At 57.3% G+C, this 17,317-nt stretch overlaps 1 protein-coding gene across 1 annotated transcript; it reads left to right on the forward strand.

Annotated features, from left to right (window-relative positions):
• The first annotated feature begins 1,518 nt into the window (after positions 1-1,518).
• LOC148835548 (uncharacterized) lies at positions 1,519-16,990 on the forward strand. Its single transcript, XM_088917960.1, has 5 exons — positions 1,519-1,744; positions 2,134-3,568; positions 7,188-8,768; positions 9,021-9,149; positions 13,178-16,990. Exons 3-5 carry the CDS (start codon positions 7,247-7,249, stop codon positions 15,163-15,165), a joined length of 3,639 nt encoding a protein of 1,212 aa, XP_088774086.1. The 5' UTR covers positions 1,519-1,744; positions 2,134-3,568; positions 7,188-7,246; the 3' UTR covers positions 15,166-16,990.
• Positions 16,991-17,317: the final 327 nt, after the last annotated feature.

A 17,317-nucleotide genomic window follows, 5' to 3' on the forward strand; every position in this document is an offset into this window, starting at 1 on the left:
AAGTTGATTGATGAGCTTTATTTGGAACAAGAAATGAAACTCGTATCTGAGTCGGCGTGGCTGGGCAGCCTGTTCCCTACTCCCATGGCAACAAGAGGTTGTGCTGAATATATGAGGTGATGATATAACAACCGGGGGTCCGTCCAAACACCCCGTGTGCCAGCGAGGCAGAGGGTGCGGTCGCCCTCGGGGTCGCTCTGAGCCCGGTCCTGGGGAGTCTCCGCAGCAGGCTGGCTGAAATACCTGTACCGCGCGCTTAAAGGATTAGAAAACCAATTTGTCACAGGAGACGTGTCAGATCAAAGCTGTTTTGCGGTGAAGCAGGAAAGGTAAACACACACCAGGAGGTTTGGAACTTTGTCCGCGGAGCTTTCCGACGGCAGCCGGTCCTCGGGGCGAGAGAGAGGACTTCAGCCTGGAGCGTCCTGGAACAAGCGATGTCTTTGTTCTCTCTGGCGCACAGGGGGCGTGTCTGGGCGGCGCAGTGTGTTGGCCCCTCTGCCCGTGCTTGTCCCGAGACACGCACGGTCCCAGCAGGAACGCCGCCTGAGAATTCCTTGTGTTGATATAGCGCCTCTCAAGGGGCTTCGCAAACAGGAGAGACCCCCCTGCAGCCCCCCTGCTCACAGGTCAGGCGGAAGAGAAACTGCTGCTCCAGGTGACTCCAGTGGGAGCTGTAGGGAGGCCAGACTGCTCCGGCCCGGAGTGAGATCGAGCCAGGGCACCAGGGATAACACCCTGATTTCATTCCCACACTTCTGACAGCAAACTGTAGCCTAACATTCTTTTCTGCCTTTTGTATTACTTCCTTGCAGGGCCTGGAGGGTATAAATGACGTGTCGACATGAGCACCTCAGTTTCAGAAGGGAACCCCAGTTTCTCATTCTGAATGTTTCTGCTCCAGTCAGGTGACCAGCCCCCTGACTCACATACAGACACACGTCAGCTGCCAGGTGTGTCTGCCCCCTTCTGAACGCTGCCGAAATCCTCTTGAGTCTGATTTGCTGCTGATCCAGGGTTGGCCAGTGACCGTGAGCTTGGCTAACGGTACCTGGATCACTGATAGAAACCAGGAGGAGCAGTGGTCTGGACACAGATACATCCACTCAATACATCACCAGTTTGAACCCGTGCCCCTCGTCTGTCATCTCAGCTCTCAGTTCTCCGAGACTTGACCAGCCTTCTGTAAATCTGACAGCTCTCTGTGTGTGTCTGCTCCTGGCACTGCTGGTTAGAAGAGCTCTGAAAGGCTGGGTATACAGTAAGACCTACAGTCCCTTTGGATCTTAGCTGCATACAGGCTGCTGCTCAGGCGACGCGACAGTTTCCAGTTCGAGCACGAGTTCCCCGTGCTAGTGCAGCACCTTGATTTCTCTCTGCTTTCTCCCAGTGTGGGGCTGGAGCGCCCTGCCGCTGGACGTGCCAGCGGCCCCTCAGTGTCGCCTGTTGGGGGTGAGGCGCTCCTGCCGCCTCGCTGAAGCTGCGGCACCCCTCGGGCGTCACGGTGGAGCTCAGGAGCCGAGCTGTTGTGTAACTGCGCCCACAGCCGGCGGCCGGCCGCTCTCACGCTGATACGCGGAGAGAGAGGGAGAGAGGGAGGGCGTGAGCTCGCAGCAGAGAGACAGCGAGCAGATCCACGGGGAGACGCCGAGACACGGGGCGAGAGGCTGGTTCGTGCCGCGGCTGCGAGAAGCGTGGGGCCGACAGAGACACGACCGTCCAGCTCGGAGCGGAGCGGCGGCAGGTGAGAAAGGAAGAGAGGGATGGGAGGGAGGGGGAGCGAGCGAGCGAGCCTGGCGCTGGAGGAGAGGAGGCAGAAATTCACCTCTGTGAAAGCGAAAGGAGGAAGGGGAGCCTGAGGCGCAGCAGCCGGGAGGCACAGGCACGGAGAAAAAGGGCTGGACTGTCGTAGCCAGGCGTCTAGCGCACCGCTTCTCTTCCACTGGCGGCGTGCAGGTGTATCCCACACACGCGTGTCTGCTGGGCTCGCCGTGGGGGTGGGGTGTTTGCAGAAATAGCCGCTCAGATGGATGGGCAGCGGCAGGACGAAGCGAAGAGCGAGAGGTCGGGGTTGTAGTGAAGCCGAGACAGACGAGCGCGAAGAGTCTTAACTCCTTGTTTTCTCCTTCCTAGCGCTGCGGGCACGGGGGAGGCTCTTCATTCAGGGCGCCGAGCGGGGTGCCGGGTGTGCCCAGGTGAGCGGACAGCCGCAGCGCCCTCTGTATCGCTCGGGAGAAGAGAGGGAAAGGTGTCTTTCCCGCTGGTCGGGGGGTGATTCCCTCGTGGCTGGACTTCAGCAGGACAGGCTGGATGACGGACTGGGGCACCGCAGAGACACGGGGGGACCCGTCCGCTGCCCACTGCCGCGATGCCCCACTGGGGACCCCGCAGAGCCCTGCTCCCAGAGCTCCCAGCAGCACAATCAGACACGCCCCTGCCTGATCAGGACAACAGGAAAAAAAATCTCCCGAGTGTCAGCGTTAGCTGTGACTTTGAGGACACAGAGAGAAACTAGGAGACAGGGAGGCACAGACTGAGAGAGACACTGAAAGAGACAGGGAGACAGAGGGAGAGACACTGAGAGAGACAGGGAGACAGAGGGAGAGACACTGAGAGAGACAGGGAGACTGAGGGTAAGAGACTGAGAGAGATAGGGAGACAGAGGGAGAGACACTGAGAGAGACAGGGAGACTGAGGGAGAGACACTGAGAGAGACAGGGAGACTGAGGGTAAGAGACTGAGAGAGACAGGGAGACAGAGGGAGAGACACTGAGAGAGACAGGGAGACTGAGGGAGAGACACTGAGAGAGACAGGGAGACTGAGGGTAAGAGACAAGGAGGCTGAGAGAGAGAGAGACAGGGAGGCTGAGGAACAGGGAGAGGGGTGAGACAGTCAGTGGAGAGAGAGAGACCCTTTTTAACGTGTGGACTGCAGCGCAGCTCAGCATCTGGTCTTGGTAAAGTCCTGGCAGCCGCAGCTACAAGGCGCTGGGTTTTACTGCATGACTAAGAGCCAGCTACTGGCTGCAGAGTGAGCGGGGGCGTGCGCTGGGGCTGTTCAGTGAGAGTGAGAGAGAGCAGAGGGACACGCTCTGTCCTTCAGCGGGAGGGGTCAGGGGTCAGGGGTCAGGGTCAACGACAGGAGCGTGTTTGCTGTCTTTTCGCATCTGCTTTCCTCCGGATCACAGTTTATTCTTTGACGCCCCTCACTTGGACACGAAGCACTGGAACATTGCGCAACAGCAGCTGAGCTGAGTCCAGCAAGGGGCCCTTCGGGGCCGGCAGACAGCTGATGCCCTGCTGCTCCCGGGCTGCGACTGCGCCCCTAGTCTGTGAGCCCCCCGACCTCTCCGATCAGCTGGGCCCCGTCTCGTTACACTGGACACCAGAGGTCAGCAGGTGCTTTTTGGTTCTGCAAGAGGAAAGGAAAACAAAGCTCTAGATCCGCTGTCCCTGGCCACCAGGACACCAGAGACCCCTGGACCCCCAGACTCCCCTGGACCCCTCTCCAGTTGGGGGCGCAGAGGAGAGCAGGCCGGACACGCACCGCGCGCAGGACACTTTCACGGTGAGAACTGCTCTTTGCTCATTCTCGGGCTTGTTTACATCCCCGGCTGTGGTGTCACACTCTCTCTCTCGCTGCTGCACGGTGGCCCTTGGGGACCAGCTGGGGCCCCCCTGCCCTCTCTGTCTGGAATCCCTCAGTCCTGAAACGAGGCAGGATCAGCCACCCAGCCTGCACCCCAAAACCTGCTTCCGGGGGTGGGGTCTGCGTGCTGCGATGTCACCTACGCAGCGAGGTGTGAGGGGAGCTGTAAGAGCCCCAGCCCAGAGGGGTCCTGTCGGCTTTCACAGACCCGGCCCGGTACGGCCCGGATATAGGCCCCCGGCTGAGAGAGAGGGGGGCCGTGTTTCTGTTCTGTTTCCCAGTTAGACATGTATGAAGTTTGCTGGATGGAGACCAGTAAGGGATTTGGCTGACTTATGGAGGCTCCTGGTCTGAATAAGCCCCAGCCTGATTTCCCATCACTGAGTGAAAACAAATTCATTCCGCTGCTCTTTTCCAGAGGTCTGGACTCTGTCTCCTAGTATTTCAGGGGGTTTCAGGGACATGTGCCCTTATATGGTCCCTCCCCCACTTTAGCATAAAGTAAAGGGAGCTCCAGGTGGCTCTGAGAAAGACTCAGAGACAAAACACAATCTATCAATCAATGACCTGATCGATCAGTCTGTGTCTCAGTGAGTAAAGGGCTCCTGGCAACGCTGATCATCCTGGCTGTTTACATTCTTATCGAGGCAGGAGATCAATCTCTGGGTCTGAACACCCCTCTCTTACTACTTGGGAGGCTGTCTCTCTGTTCCTCAGGCTGGGACAGGAGATCACATTCTGGGCTGCGGTGTTATTGAGTTTCCTCATCCAGTAGGATTAGAAACTGTTCTAATTCTGGCAGGTGTGGGAATTCTGGGATTAGATTTATTATTTTAAGGAAGAATGTTTGTCTAATCCCAGAGTATTTGTTACAGTTCAGCAGAAAGTGCAACTCTGACTCTGCTTCTCTCTGCTGGCAGTGTGAGGGCAGCCTGTCCTCTCTGGACAGCCAGGCCTGTCTGTGTCCAGTTTCTCTGGCCAGGCTGTGGTCACTGTCCTCTCTGGCCAGGCTGTGGTCACTGAGCCTGTGTCCAGTTCCTCTGGCCTGGCTGTGGTCACTGAGCCTGTGTCCAGTTTCTCTGGCCTGGCTGTGGTCAGTGAGCCTGTGTCCAGTTGCTCTGGCCTGGCTGTGGTCAGTGAGCCTGTGTCCAGTTCCTCTGGCCTGGCTGTGGTCAGTGAGCCTGTGTCCAGTTCCTCTGGCCTGGCTGTGGTCACTGCCTTGTGTCTCTGACGGCAGACAGGAATCACCGCTGTCCTTCACTCAGTGGGTCTCAGTGGGAGAGGCAGTCAAGGCCCCCTCCCTCTCTCGAGTTAGGGAATTAATTGGTTAATTGTTTAATTGATGATCCCTCATGCTAGCGGAGGCTTAACAAAAACAGAGCCAAACTTGACACCGGTAATCCCGGTGATCCGAGGATCATCAGCACGCTGACCTCGTGGCACAGCATGCCTTGACACGCCAGCACACGCCACCACATACCAGTGGACGCCACCACATACCAGCACATGCCACCACATACCAGCACATGCCACCCTCCCAGCAGCATGCGGACATCCTGGAGAAATAACATTCCTCGGGATGCCCAGTGCTCTGCCTCCAGGTAGTTTTTGATTCCCTACTGGTACTGTTTGTCACGCAGTGTGATTCTCAGAAAATGTACATGTTCAGGGATGTACTTAAAATAACTACAGTTACAGGCAGAAGACTTGGCTCAATACACTGGCATCAAGGTGAGAGCAGGCAGACACACAGGTGGACACAGACAGGTGGGGTTCGCACAAGGGGGCAATGGATAGAGGAGAGAGGGAGTCTAGCAGCTGCACATCAAAATAATTGCTCTGACACGGGCTAACGTTCCTGCAGGCATCTCTTTCTCTGGGCTCCACTGCTCCTGCCTGCTTGTGTGTGGCAGAGAGAGATTCTGCTTCAGTGATGTGATTTTGGCTTGAAGGTGAGTTTGAGTCTGATGTCTGTTTCTCTGTTCTCCTGGTCTCTGCCCCCCCCCCCCCCCACACACACACTCCGATCTCTCTCACTCTCCCACCTCATCTCTCCTTCTCCCCCCCCTCCCATCGCCCTGCAGTCATGCACAAGATTCTCGAAGGGCATTATTAACATGATCAAGATAATTATTTTGCCAAACCCCCCGAATGGCAGACACCGTCAGCAGATGAGGAGGCTGCTCTGCTCTTCTCCCTGAGGTTTCCAGTAGCTAATCAATCCCAGAATCTCATCCTTATCAACATCAAGACCTCAGTGCACACAGACAAGCTGCAGCCCCCCTCTCTCCTTCATTCTGCCTCTCCACGCTCAGATGTACACAGCTCCAGTGGCTCGTGTAGTGCCTAAAGGCTCGGCTCCCTGTGCCTCGATTCTCTCTTTACGTCAGATGAGGGCACGGACACGCAGGCTGACTCAGTGGTTTATGTATTCTGGAGACCAGAGGAGGTTTAGAGACACTGCCTCTCAGCCTCCCTCTGTGTGGGACAGCTGGTCACGAACGCCAGACTGGAGTCTGTTCTGGGAGGGGGGGAGAGTCAATTCAATTCAAGGTTCTCTATTAGCATGACCGATGGGTACAATCAGTGTTGCCAAAGCAAATAAAAATAATCACTCTCTGTCCTGGGAGGCAGGGAGAGGCAGTGTCTGATCTGGGAGGCAGGGAGAGTCACTCTCTGTCCTGGGAGGCAGGGAGAGTCTGTGTCTGATCTGGGAGGCAGGGAGAGTCACTCTCTGTCCTGGGAGGCAGAGAGAGTCTGTGTCTGTTCTGGGAGGCAGAGAGGCACGCACTGGGAGGCAGGGAGAGGCAGTGTCTGATCTGGGAGGCAGGGAGAGTCACTCTGTGTCCTGGGAGGCAGTGTCTGTCCTGGGAGGCAGAGAGAGTCTATGTCTGTTCTGGGAGGCAGGGAGGCACTCGCTGGGAGGCAGTGTCTGTTCTGGCAGTTGGTAGGAGCTGGCAGAGCTACTGTTGCACGTCTTAGCCTTCTCTCCCCTCATATTACATCACACCACCAGCTCAGAAACCTGTGAGTTACATTCTGTTACTTCACTATTGTGTCGATACCATTTGTGTTATTTAATGGGCATATCTGGGACCAGTTCTCAAGAGAATAAAAGGAGAAAACGAGAGATCTGTGCTAGTGTTGTTTTTTTTCTGGATGAAAGCGAACAGCAGGAGACTCCAGGCAGCGTGGATCTGTGTGGGTGATTGTTCTGTGTCTGCAAGATGTTTTTGAATTTGTAAATGAGTTATTTTTCTTTTAAAGCTTTGTTATTAAATTAATTTTCCTTGGTATGAATTTTGCGACCGTCACCCCTTTTAAGTTCAGTTTTCTGAGTCCCCAGGTTTGTCAGCATCCAGGCTGTGAAGTCAAAAAGGAACTCTGAACTCAGAGCATATGGTAGCAGATGAATATCCTGGTCTTTCGTGTGAGCGTCTACGTCAGGCCACGCCAGTTGCGTCTGTGTTTGTGGGTTTGCAGGTGTTGATCGCTGCGATTCCTGTTGACCTCTCTGCTCTCTGCTGGCTGCCCGCAGGACGCAACCAGAGTCAGGCTGACAAGAGCAGGAGCGCCCCCCTCTGGCAGCCCTCAGCAATGGCGCTGTTCGGAGGCACGATTCCTGCTGGTCCAGCGAGGCTCCTGGCTCTCCTGCTGTTGGCCAGCCTGCTCGCTGCTACCTCCTCCGCCCCACCTCCCCAGCAGAGTGGGCCCTCCCCAGCACCGCTCCGCTCGGATCCCTCCAGTCCGGACCCCGGCCGGGACCAGCGAGGGCCGCCCTCCTCTCCTGCGATGGGCCGGACGCAGGCCCTCTCTCTGGGCCTGGCTTCCACAGCCTCGCCCAGGGGTGCCCACACAGCAACACCTGAGCACCCTGGGACAGGAAGTGGTCGCACACGTGCCACAGAGTCGGAAGGGAGGCAGACCGCACTTCCCGCTGCCAGCACCGCCCGGGCCGGCTTGTCTGCGCGGTCGGTGGACGGGCCTGCCGCCCCAGCAGGGCGGGGTCCGGGGCTGAACCAGCCGGTAACCCCCTCTACCCCTCCATCCACCCCATATTCCTCCCAGGGGGTCCCTCAGAAGCAGACCCGGAAGAGCCCCAGCACCACAGTGCTGGTGAGGCAGGAGGTGGCAGGTGGGAACAGTGAGACTCCAGTGAAAACAGACCAAGAGCCCCATTCCACCCCACCCCACAATCCCCTCCTTCCTCAGGTGTCACCACAGGGATTCCAGACTTCTGGGCCAGAGTGGACCCCAGCCTTCTCTTCAGTCCCCCTGATCCGAGAACCCCCTGACCTCACCCTTACTTCTGCCCCTGCGGCCCGAACCCTCCCTGCACCCCAGAATCCCACAGTCACCGCACCAAGGCAGCCCCTCGTGTCTGCGGTACCTGAGAAGGAGACTCACCCCTCCAACGTGACCCCAATGGCGTCCAGCACCCCACAACCAGGACGTGGAGAGACAACTATGCCTTCAGAGGAGACAGAGCTGACCTCCAGCCAGGGCACCCCAACGCAGCACAGCCCCTGCACCAATCACCACACAGCCTCCCCCCGTGGCCACGCCCCCTCCGGTGACATCACAACGGCTTCCGCTCTAGGGGTGGGGCTGCCAGCAGGGGGAGGGCTTATTACACCAGGCAAAGCCACTGAAGAGCCTATCACAACCGCGGGCGTTATAACTGAGGGAGCTGATTGGCTGACTGGGGCAGAGTCCTTCTCTCTATCTACAGCTGGGCGTGAGGAAGACAGATGGGGGGTTGATGGGAGTACTGCTGTTGCCCCAACGATGCACAGTGATGGTGTGGCTTACTTCCAACCTCAGGCCCAGACCAGGAGTGTTAAAAATCCCCCTGGTGTTACCACTGCAACCAAGGAGCCTTCCACCTCTGCTGACCACCTTCTGGGGACAGGCAGCTCGGGGACATTAGCACAGAGTCAGCCTACTGCCCCCTTCGGCACCACGCAAGTACTGCAACCTCAGACCCCTACACAGCCTTCGGCCAATCCCGGGCTGTCCTCGCGGTCAGGGGACAAGATGGTGACGCCTGCACCACGGACCCCTGTCTCCACCCCCCCCCCAGCGAGGAAGACGAAACCACCCCGTGCCACTGTAGCAGGTGAGGCTCATAACCCAGAATCTTTCCTTCTGCAGGGTGGAGATGAACTCCACAAATTCAGCTTATTTTCTTGACCTTCATTTTGTTGTTTTTTCCTTTCTTCTGAATGACCTCTCAGTTGTTGTCTTCTGTCTTCCATCTACTGGTGAACGTGTCCCTGTTGTTGTTGGTTGCAGTCACCAGTGGTGTGTAGCATGTGTTGCTATGTTGCTGCGTGACAGGTGTAACATGTTCTCCTGTCTCATGTTTTAGGCGTTACAGAGCTACAGGTCACACCAGGCCTTGAGGACACAGGAAGCCGCGTCTCTGTGACATCATCATCATCCCTCCCTGCTGTGGGTGGGGCAGAGCCAACCACAGCCAGTCAGCAGCCAAAGACAGGTGAGAAACAGGAAGTGTGGGCAGACTGGGAATCGTAGTCCTTGTTCTACCACTAGCATGGTTAGTTTTTGCTGGAAGGGAAAAGGAAAGAAATGGAGGAAAAAGAGATCTGACTGCCGGCAAGCGGTAGTTGTGGGCCGTGGGGGTCCGCTGCTCTGTCTGTTAGAGGTGAGGTTCAGGCACCTCAGGGCGTGCTTGAGATCTTGTTCAGCTGAGCTTGAGAGTGTCTGAGTCCGCAGACGCCGTAGCACGAGTCTGTGTTGTGTCACAGTGAACAGTGGTTGTGTGCTGTTGTTGTGTCGCAGTGAACAGTGGTTGTGTGTTGTTGTTGTGTCACAGTGAACAGTGGTTGTGTGCTGTTGTTGTGTCGCATTGAACAGTGGTTGTGTGCTGTTGTTGTGTCACAGTGTACGGTTGTTGTCTGCTGTTGTTGTGTCACAGTGAACAGTGGTTGTGTGCTGTTGTTGTGTCACAGTGAACAGTGGTTGTGTGCTGATATTGTGTCACAGTGTACGGTTGTTGTCTGCTATTGTTGTGTAGTGTACGGTTGTTGTCTGCTGTTGTTGTGTCACAGTGAACAGTGGTTGTGTGCTGTTGTTGTGTCACAGTGAACAGTGGTTGTGTGCTGATATTGTGTCACAGTGTACGGTTGTTGTCTGCTATTGTTGTGTAGTGTACGGTTGTTGTCTGCTGTTGTTGTGTCACAGTGAACAGTGGTTGTCTGCTGTTGTTGTGTCACAGTGAACAGTGGTTGTGTGCTGTTGTTGTGTTGCAGTGTACGGTTGTTGTCTGCTGTTGTTGTGTCACAGTGAGCAGTGGTTGTGTGCTGTTGTTGTGTCACAGTGTACGGTGGTTGTCTTTAGGAGGCTCCTTGTTGGTGTGTTGTTTTTTGGTTGCTGCTGTGTGGTCTGAGTGAAATAGCATGACGACAATCACGCTTATCACAGCCGGAGATCTGAACGTGCTCACAGAGGGGGTTTCTGTTTTAATTTCATTGCCGGATTCACGTTCAAAGAGGCATCAAAAATCCACACTGAAAAGTCCAATCTCAGATACTTTCAGTTTCAGAGAGGCTTTTCTGAGCGTGAGTCTGAGGTTCGAGCGCGGAGGGGAGAGAGCGCAGGCCGGAGCAGGAGGGGCCGGGGCTGGCCTGCTGGAGTGCGGAGGTGTGAGCCGACAGGGATGGAGCCGAGATCTGGGAACACAGCAGTGTAACGCGCACCAGATGGACAGAGAGAGGCGGCAGGGGGAGGGGCAGATGAGTGATGCTGGGTTAATGTGCTGTAATGTAACTGACAATACACTGCAGCAGTTACTACAAGACCTATTGAGCTGTAGCAGTTACTGCAGGAGCTATTGAGCTGCAGCAGTTACTCCAGCAGTTATAGTTACTGCAGCTGCAGCAGTTAGTCCAGTAGTTATTCTAGCTGTTGCAGTTACTCTAGTGGTTACTGCAGCTGCAGCAGTTACTCCAGCAGTTATAGTTACTGCAGCAGTTACAGTTACTGCAGCAGTTAGTCCAGTGAAGATTGCAGCTGCAGCAGTTACTGAAGCTGTTCTGCAGGTTTGATTTCAGCTGTAGTTGCTGCTGCTGCCTCTCCAGCACCTCTTTTCCTCTGTGGGTTCAGCCAGCGGTCGGGGGGGCGGGGGGCGAGCCGGTGAGCTGTGTTGTTTCTAGCAGAGTACTGCGAGCTCACAGCTGGGTCTCGTCAAGCCCCAGAGCCCGAGTGCGATAGGAGGGGCCGCTGGGCTGATCAGAACTCTCACTCTCTCACCGGCAAGGGCAACAAGACCAGAACCGAGCTCAGAACAAGACCGGGACGCCTGCGGCTGTACAGTAGGACCTGAAGCTGCAGGCTGCAGTAGTGACTGGCCCGTCCTGCAATTAATTAGACGCAGCCTTTATACCTCGTACATAAGGGGGCTGCAGGGCTCGCAGTCATGTGAAGATCCAGTCCATGCCTCTCCTCCGTTCGGGAATGTAAACATCTCTCACGCGAACAATAAATGATCCGGGGTTTTTCCGTGACGATGCTGTCAGATCTCTGCCATAAACACACCGTTTCTAGGGAGCTTGTGTCACTAGTGCATGCGTGCTTGTGTGTGTGTGTGTGGGGGGTCAGTGCTGGGGTCACCTGGAGGTCACGGGTGTCCTGGGCCTCGATCACAGAGCTGCCTGCCGTCTCCTCCCAGGAAGCAGAGGGAAAAGGGGTGCAGGGAGGAGAAGGATGGTGAGAGAGAGGGGTGGAAATAGAGATGGAGAAAGAGGGACAGGGACACAGATACAGGCAAGGAGAGAGAGGGATAGGACGGAGTTGGGTCTCGAGCAGAACTCAGATTCAGCAGATTCAGATTAGCTTCCATGTTCGTGGCTCCACAGCACCAGGAGAAACTGTGGCTCCTCCGTAACTCCAGACCGGAAAACTGCTCAGTCCTGAAAATTAACCTTGGAGATCTGCTGTCCTTTGTCCCACGGCCAATAGGAGAGAAAGAACCAAAAATGCAGAACAGAAACTAATCTGGCTCCTGAGCAGCCCAGATACCAGCCTGGGAAACAGGCCAGAATTTTAATTAAAAGAATGTGTTAATATTCTAGTGAGTAATGTCTCCAGGGGTGATGGCTAAATCAAAACTGGCTCAGGGAATAGGAGCTTCACCCCACAGCTCTGGGAGCAACCTGCTCCCCTCCTCATGGTCCCCCTTTCAGTGAGGAAGGATCAGAGTTTTAGAAGCAGGAGTGTGAGAACGTGCTGCTGATCATAAGCTCCCCTCACTGCTCTTAGACTGTGGGGAGAGAGTGGGAGAGATGGTGAGGAGTGATGATGTTGGAGCGTCACTGAGCTCTGTGCAGTTTTAATAAGTTCTGCGCAGTGTGTCAGTGTGCTCTGTGAGCTCTGTGCAGTGTCAGTGAGCTGTGTGCAGTGTCAGTATGCTCTGTGCAATGTGTGAGCTGTGTGCAGTTTTAATAAGTTCTGCGCAGTGTGTCAGTATTATTTGTGCAGTGTCAGTGTGCTCTGTGGAGTGTCTGTGAGTTCTGTGCAGTGTGTGAGCTGTGTGCAGTTTTAAGAAGTTCTGCACAGTGTGTCAGTGTGTCTGTGAGCTCTGTGCTGTGTGTTGACAAGCTGTGATCTGGTCCTCAGTAATTCCTCACCCTGTGTGGAAGCAGTTGACCCACTGGTGGCAGTGGAATGTTAACAGAGGCCGGTCCGGGAGAGTGGGAGCTCTCAGCCGCTCACACACACTGTGTGCTTCCAGAGAGCTCACGGCATCTCAGTGCAGAAGTGGCCAAGCCCAGAACACACCCGCGCCATCCCAGAAACCAAGGCTAAAAATACTTCATTACTGTTCTCTTTCTGGTTAGATTGAGGGCAACACAGAATGTGACCCTGTTTTTTCTGCATGAGCACTGCAGGGGAGCAGAAACTATTTTTAAAGTCTTTTAGCAAGAGTAACACAGTATGAATGTAAAACATCCTTCTTTGTGCTTGTACTGTACTCACATAGGACTACATCATACAGTATATATAGAAGAGATCATGGCCCAGCATCCTGGTTTAGTGCTCCTGTTTCTGCAGTGTAACAGCTTGTGTCCCTGAATGGATAGAAAGATCTATATATAATATGTGTGCCTAGGCAGTAGTGCACATGATGACTGTTTTCCTACATGGACTGCAACGTAAGCACAGTTTTGCAGCGTGTCCCTCCTAATCCCTGAGGAAAAGTCATTTTCCCTTTGCCGGGAGGGAATGTCAGGCTGCGCTATTTCGAGGAGCTGTGGTACAGTGTGGCCAAGCCAGCACCCTCTGGCCCAGCGCTGCAGCTCCAGCACGCCCCCTGCTGGCGAGAGAGGGCGTTCTTTGACTCCCTGAGAGACAATCAGTGAAATAGCTCTCGATATGTCATGAGGCAGTGGTTCTGATCCGCTGGAGCGGGCTGGCTGGGAGTAGAGAGGTGTGGTGTTTCTGGTGACAGAGTCCCGCCCTGCAGACAGGCTGACTGTGCCTCTCCGTGTCGCTCTGTGCCCGCAGTGCCCGGTGACGGGGGCGCCTCCACACCTGCGCCAAAGGCCGGCCGCGGGTTCGAGCCGGACGAGATCCTGCTGGAAGGCGCGGTTCCGCGAGGCTCCATTCCGCTGGGCCCCCCGGCCGCGGTGCCCTCCCCCAGCCTGGCCCCGGAGCCCCCTTGCCCAGCCGGCTCCTCGGGGCCCTGCCTGCCGGGGCCCAACCGGACGGTGCTGCTGTGGGCCGACCTGCGGCGCACCCTGTCCTTCTCCTGGGAGCTGCACGTCTTCAGCTCGGCCGCGCTCTCCCTGCTGCTGGCGCTGGGGGCCGCGGCGGGGCTGCTGGCCACGCCGGCGCTGCGCGGCCCCCCCCGCGGCTGCCTGGCCCTCGCCAACGCCGGCCTGCTGCTGGCGGGCAGCCTGCGGGCGCTGGGCCTCCTCGCCGACCCCTACGGCTCCCGCGAGCTGCTGCCCCGGCCGGCCGTCACCGGCCTCTACAACCTGCCCTTCCCGCTGCTCCTGTGGGCGCTGGCCGCGCTCTGCCTGCTGGCCCTGCAGGGCGCCGGCCTCCGGCTGCTGCCCGCCAGCCTGCAGCGCCCCCCGCTGGCCGCCGTACTGGCGCTGCTGCACTGCACCCTGCTGCTGGCGGCCGACCTGCTCTCGGGGGCGCTCAGCCCCCTGGTGCCCGTGGTCCTGCAGGCCCTGTCCGTCTCCTGGGGCGTCTTCCTGTGCGCCGGCTTCCTCTTGGCCGCGTTCCCCCGGCTGCGCCGCCGCCCCGGCCCCACCCCTGGCCCTGCCCCCGGCCCGCGAGAGGAGCCGGCGTGCGGCCGCGTGGGCTGGGCGCAGGCCGGGGCGGGGCAGCGGCTGGGGCGCGTCCTGTCCCGCGTGCTGTGCGTGTGCGCGGTGCTCGGGGCGCTGTGCTGCGGGCTGCAGGCGCAGGCCGGGCTCTGGCTGTACGGCCTGCTCGGGGACTGGCGCCGGTTCAGCTGGGCCTGGTGGCTGGGCCAGTTCTGGTTCCGGCTGCTGGAGCTGGCCTGGGCCTTCTCCATGCTGCTGGTGTCCTCCTGGCTGTTCTGGAGGCCCGTGTGCAGAGAGCAGGGTGGCACCGGGGCAGCGGCGGCGGAGGGTGGGGGCGAGGAGGCAGCGCTGTCATCTTCATCAGGCTCCTCCTCCTCCTCCTCGCAGAGACACACCTGTTGGGCCAAGATCGTGCAGAGCCTGCGCGGGCGGCCGTACAGGAAGGCCGAGAGCAATGGGGTTGGGGCAGCGGGTACGGGGAGCGGGGACAACCAGTCCAGCCAGGACCGGCCCGGCGCCGACATCAGCAAGTGTCTGATCCGCAGCCGGGCGGAGCAGCTGCCCCTGCGCTCCCTGAAGGACAGCAGCCACGGCCGCGGCCAGCAGGGCGGCTCCACCGGCTCGCTGCTGCAGGCGCTGGGCCGGCCGGGGGGGCTGCTCTGCGCGGAGCGAGAGAAGGACGCGGAGAAGGAGTCCATCCTGTCGTTCGCCGACTTCGACCTGCGCCCGCCCTCCCCCATCGACCTGCGCCGCAGCATCGACGAGGCGCTGCCCCGCGGGCACCTGCTGAGGGACAGCCTGTTCGGCCCCGCGCTCTCGCCCCCGCCGTCTCCCGGCGCCCCCTCTGGCGGGCCGCGCCGCTGCAGCAACCCCGAGCTCCGCTACGCTGCTGGGGTCAGTACAGCCACGACGGGAGGCAGCCTGGCCGCTCCAGCAGGGGGCGCCGTCACGCCGGACGCAGGCTTGCCCGCGGCCCCGGGTTCAGGAGGGGCGGACACCAGCAGCCGGAGGGTCCCCCCCTCCCTGTCCTGTCCCGTCTCGTTCACCCTGTCCCGGGCCTCCGCCCAAGCCAGGCCCTGTACCCCCGAGGACGACACTGTGCCCTTCCTCTCTCCGGGGGCAGAGGGGGACCCCGACAGTGAAGCCAGGAGGAGCTTCCTGGAGATCAGCCGGCAGGCGGACTCAGTCAGTGTTTCCAGTGACACTATTGACCTCTGACCCCTGACACACCCAGACAGGGGCACACCTGCACAGCAGCTGACTTGGCGACAGAGCGCAGAAACATGTCCCCTGACACAGGAGCGACCCTCGCCTCCTCTTGCACCTGTTCCACTCAGCGTGACAAAGCGGGACACTCCTGGGGCCGGCAGGGGGGCTCACGGAGAGGCCCAGAGGGTGTGAGGGGACTGGACACTACCAGGCCGCGGTCACTCTGAGCTGGGCAGGGAGGAGCAGTGCTGGCCGCTAGGAGCTGTGTCCCTCAGTGACTGCAGATTTTTCCGGCTGGCTGGGTCAGCGAACACAGATCGAGCCTCTTGACCTCTTCTGACCTGGCTGGGTGACACCACAGGCGAGCCATGCCCTTGACCATTGACAAGTACTGTATATAGCACCTTTCATCCTGAAGTGTCCCACAGTGCTTTGCATACAGGAGGGGACCCATCTCGTCCCCCACTCAAGTGCGCAAAGATCAGGGGGAGGAGAGAGAAACTGCTGCTCCAGGTGATTTTAGTGGTCAACACCCCTGTTCTTCCAGAGAGCGTCCTGTGATAGATACCGACCAGTACAGTTGCCACCTACTGGTTTAGCAACACCACTTACACTTACTGGGCTCCTGTCCCAGTCCTGACCTGGCCTGGCTCTGCCGAGTAAGTCAGGCCAGCAGGTGCTGACGTTGTGTCTGGAAAAAGAAAGTGTTGGACACCTGCTTCAGAAACTGTGCTGTTAAGGGTCTCAGAGTTGAACAGGGGTGAGAGTCATCTAAAAGCACAATCAGATATATCAGTGTAATCACAGTGATGTAAGCTTTCTGTAAAGTACTGGAAGTGGAATAGAGCTGTTTTAGTAATGTCTTATAGATGTCCTGCAAAAGACCTGTACATACAAATATTTTTGAGCAGGAACTGTCCTGATTGTCTGCTGGACTGCAGTGAGGCTGAACTCTGCAGCCTTGTTAATGTCGGCTCACAGCACCTTAACCTTGGGGCACCTTTTAAAGCTATTTTTCATATGATTAAAGACCCCTAAATATATAGTGCACTACCGCACTCTAAATCGAAAAAAATATATATTTTTCTAATTATAAAAGCAATACAAATTTAGAAAATGTACCAGCTAGTATGTCAGAGCTTAAGTGAAAACCAGCAGTGGAAGGTCTGAGTCTCTACACTGCGAATGACAATCCTGAGGAATCCAAGCCTGGTGTGTGTGTGTGTGAGATCTGTGTCCACAGAAACATCAGCACAGCCTGCTGAGGGCACAGCCCACAGAGGGTACTGCCCAGAGGGGCATATTGTACAATCCTGTCAAGGGTACTGCCCAGAGAGGTGTACTGTATGACCCTGCCGAGGGTACTTCCCACAGAGAGTACTGCCCAGAGGGGCGTACTGTACGGACTGCTCACAGATAAAACCTGCTAGTGTTGCAGTCTGCTGCGCCCAGGCTGAGATGTTGGGGCCGCGGGGTTGGGGTTCACTGTGCTGATGGTGCTCTTCCTGACTGAGCACAATCACAAGCCAATGAGGTTTGCAGAGAGCTGGCAGCAGAGCGATACCTGCTGGGCACAGGCTGGTCCTCGGGCAGAGCGCTGGACCTGCTGCTGAGATGGACGATGGTACAGCACTGCCTCCTGGAGACATGAGGACGCAGGAAGCGCTCAGCCTCGGATACAGACTGGTGCCCGGCTACAGCAGTAAAATCGGACAGACAGGCCTCCTGCCCGCAGACCCTGCACCCGAAAACAAATCATGTGGACTGTGTTGTTGTGATACCACTTTGTATTGGATTGTAAACATTAAATCAATAAAAAGACTTTTTAAGATTCTGTTTTTTTGAAGGTGTGATGAAATAGGTTTCTGCTCTCTGTGTGTCATCTGTCTCACTTCTGACTGTAGGCTGGACCACTCCCGTCTCTCCCTGGGCCTGCTCCTGTCTCCTGCTCTCTACCTGGGCCTGCTCTTGTCTCCTGCTCTCTCCCTGGGCCTACTGTCTCCTGCACTCCCCCTGGGCCTGCTCTTGTTTCCTGCACTCTCCCTGGGTCTGCTCCTGTCTCCTGCACTCTCCCTGGGCCTACTCCTGTCTCCTGCACTCCCCCTGGGCCTGCTCTTGTTTCCTGCTCTCTCCCTGGGCCTGCTCCTGTCTCCTGCTCTCT

This window comes from Atractosteus spatula, chromosome 5 (assembly GCF_055471065.1).
Source record: "Atractosteus spatula isolate fAtrSpa1 chromosome 5, fAtrSpa1.hap1, whole genome shotgun sequence".
NCBI classification, from domain to species: domain Eukaryota; kingdom Metazoa; phylum Chordata; class Actinopteri; order Semionotiformes; family Lepisosteidae; genus Atractosteus; species Atractosteus spatula.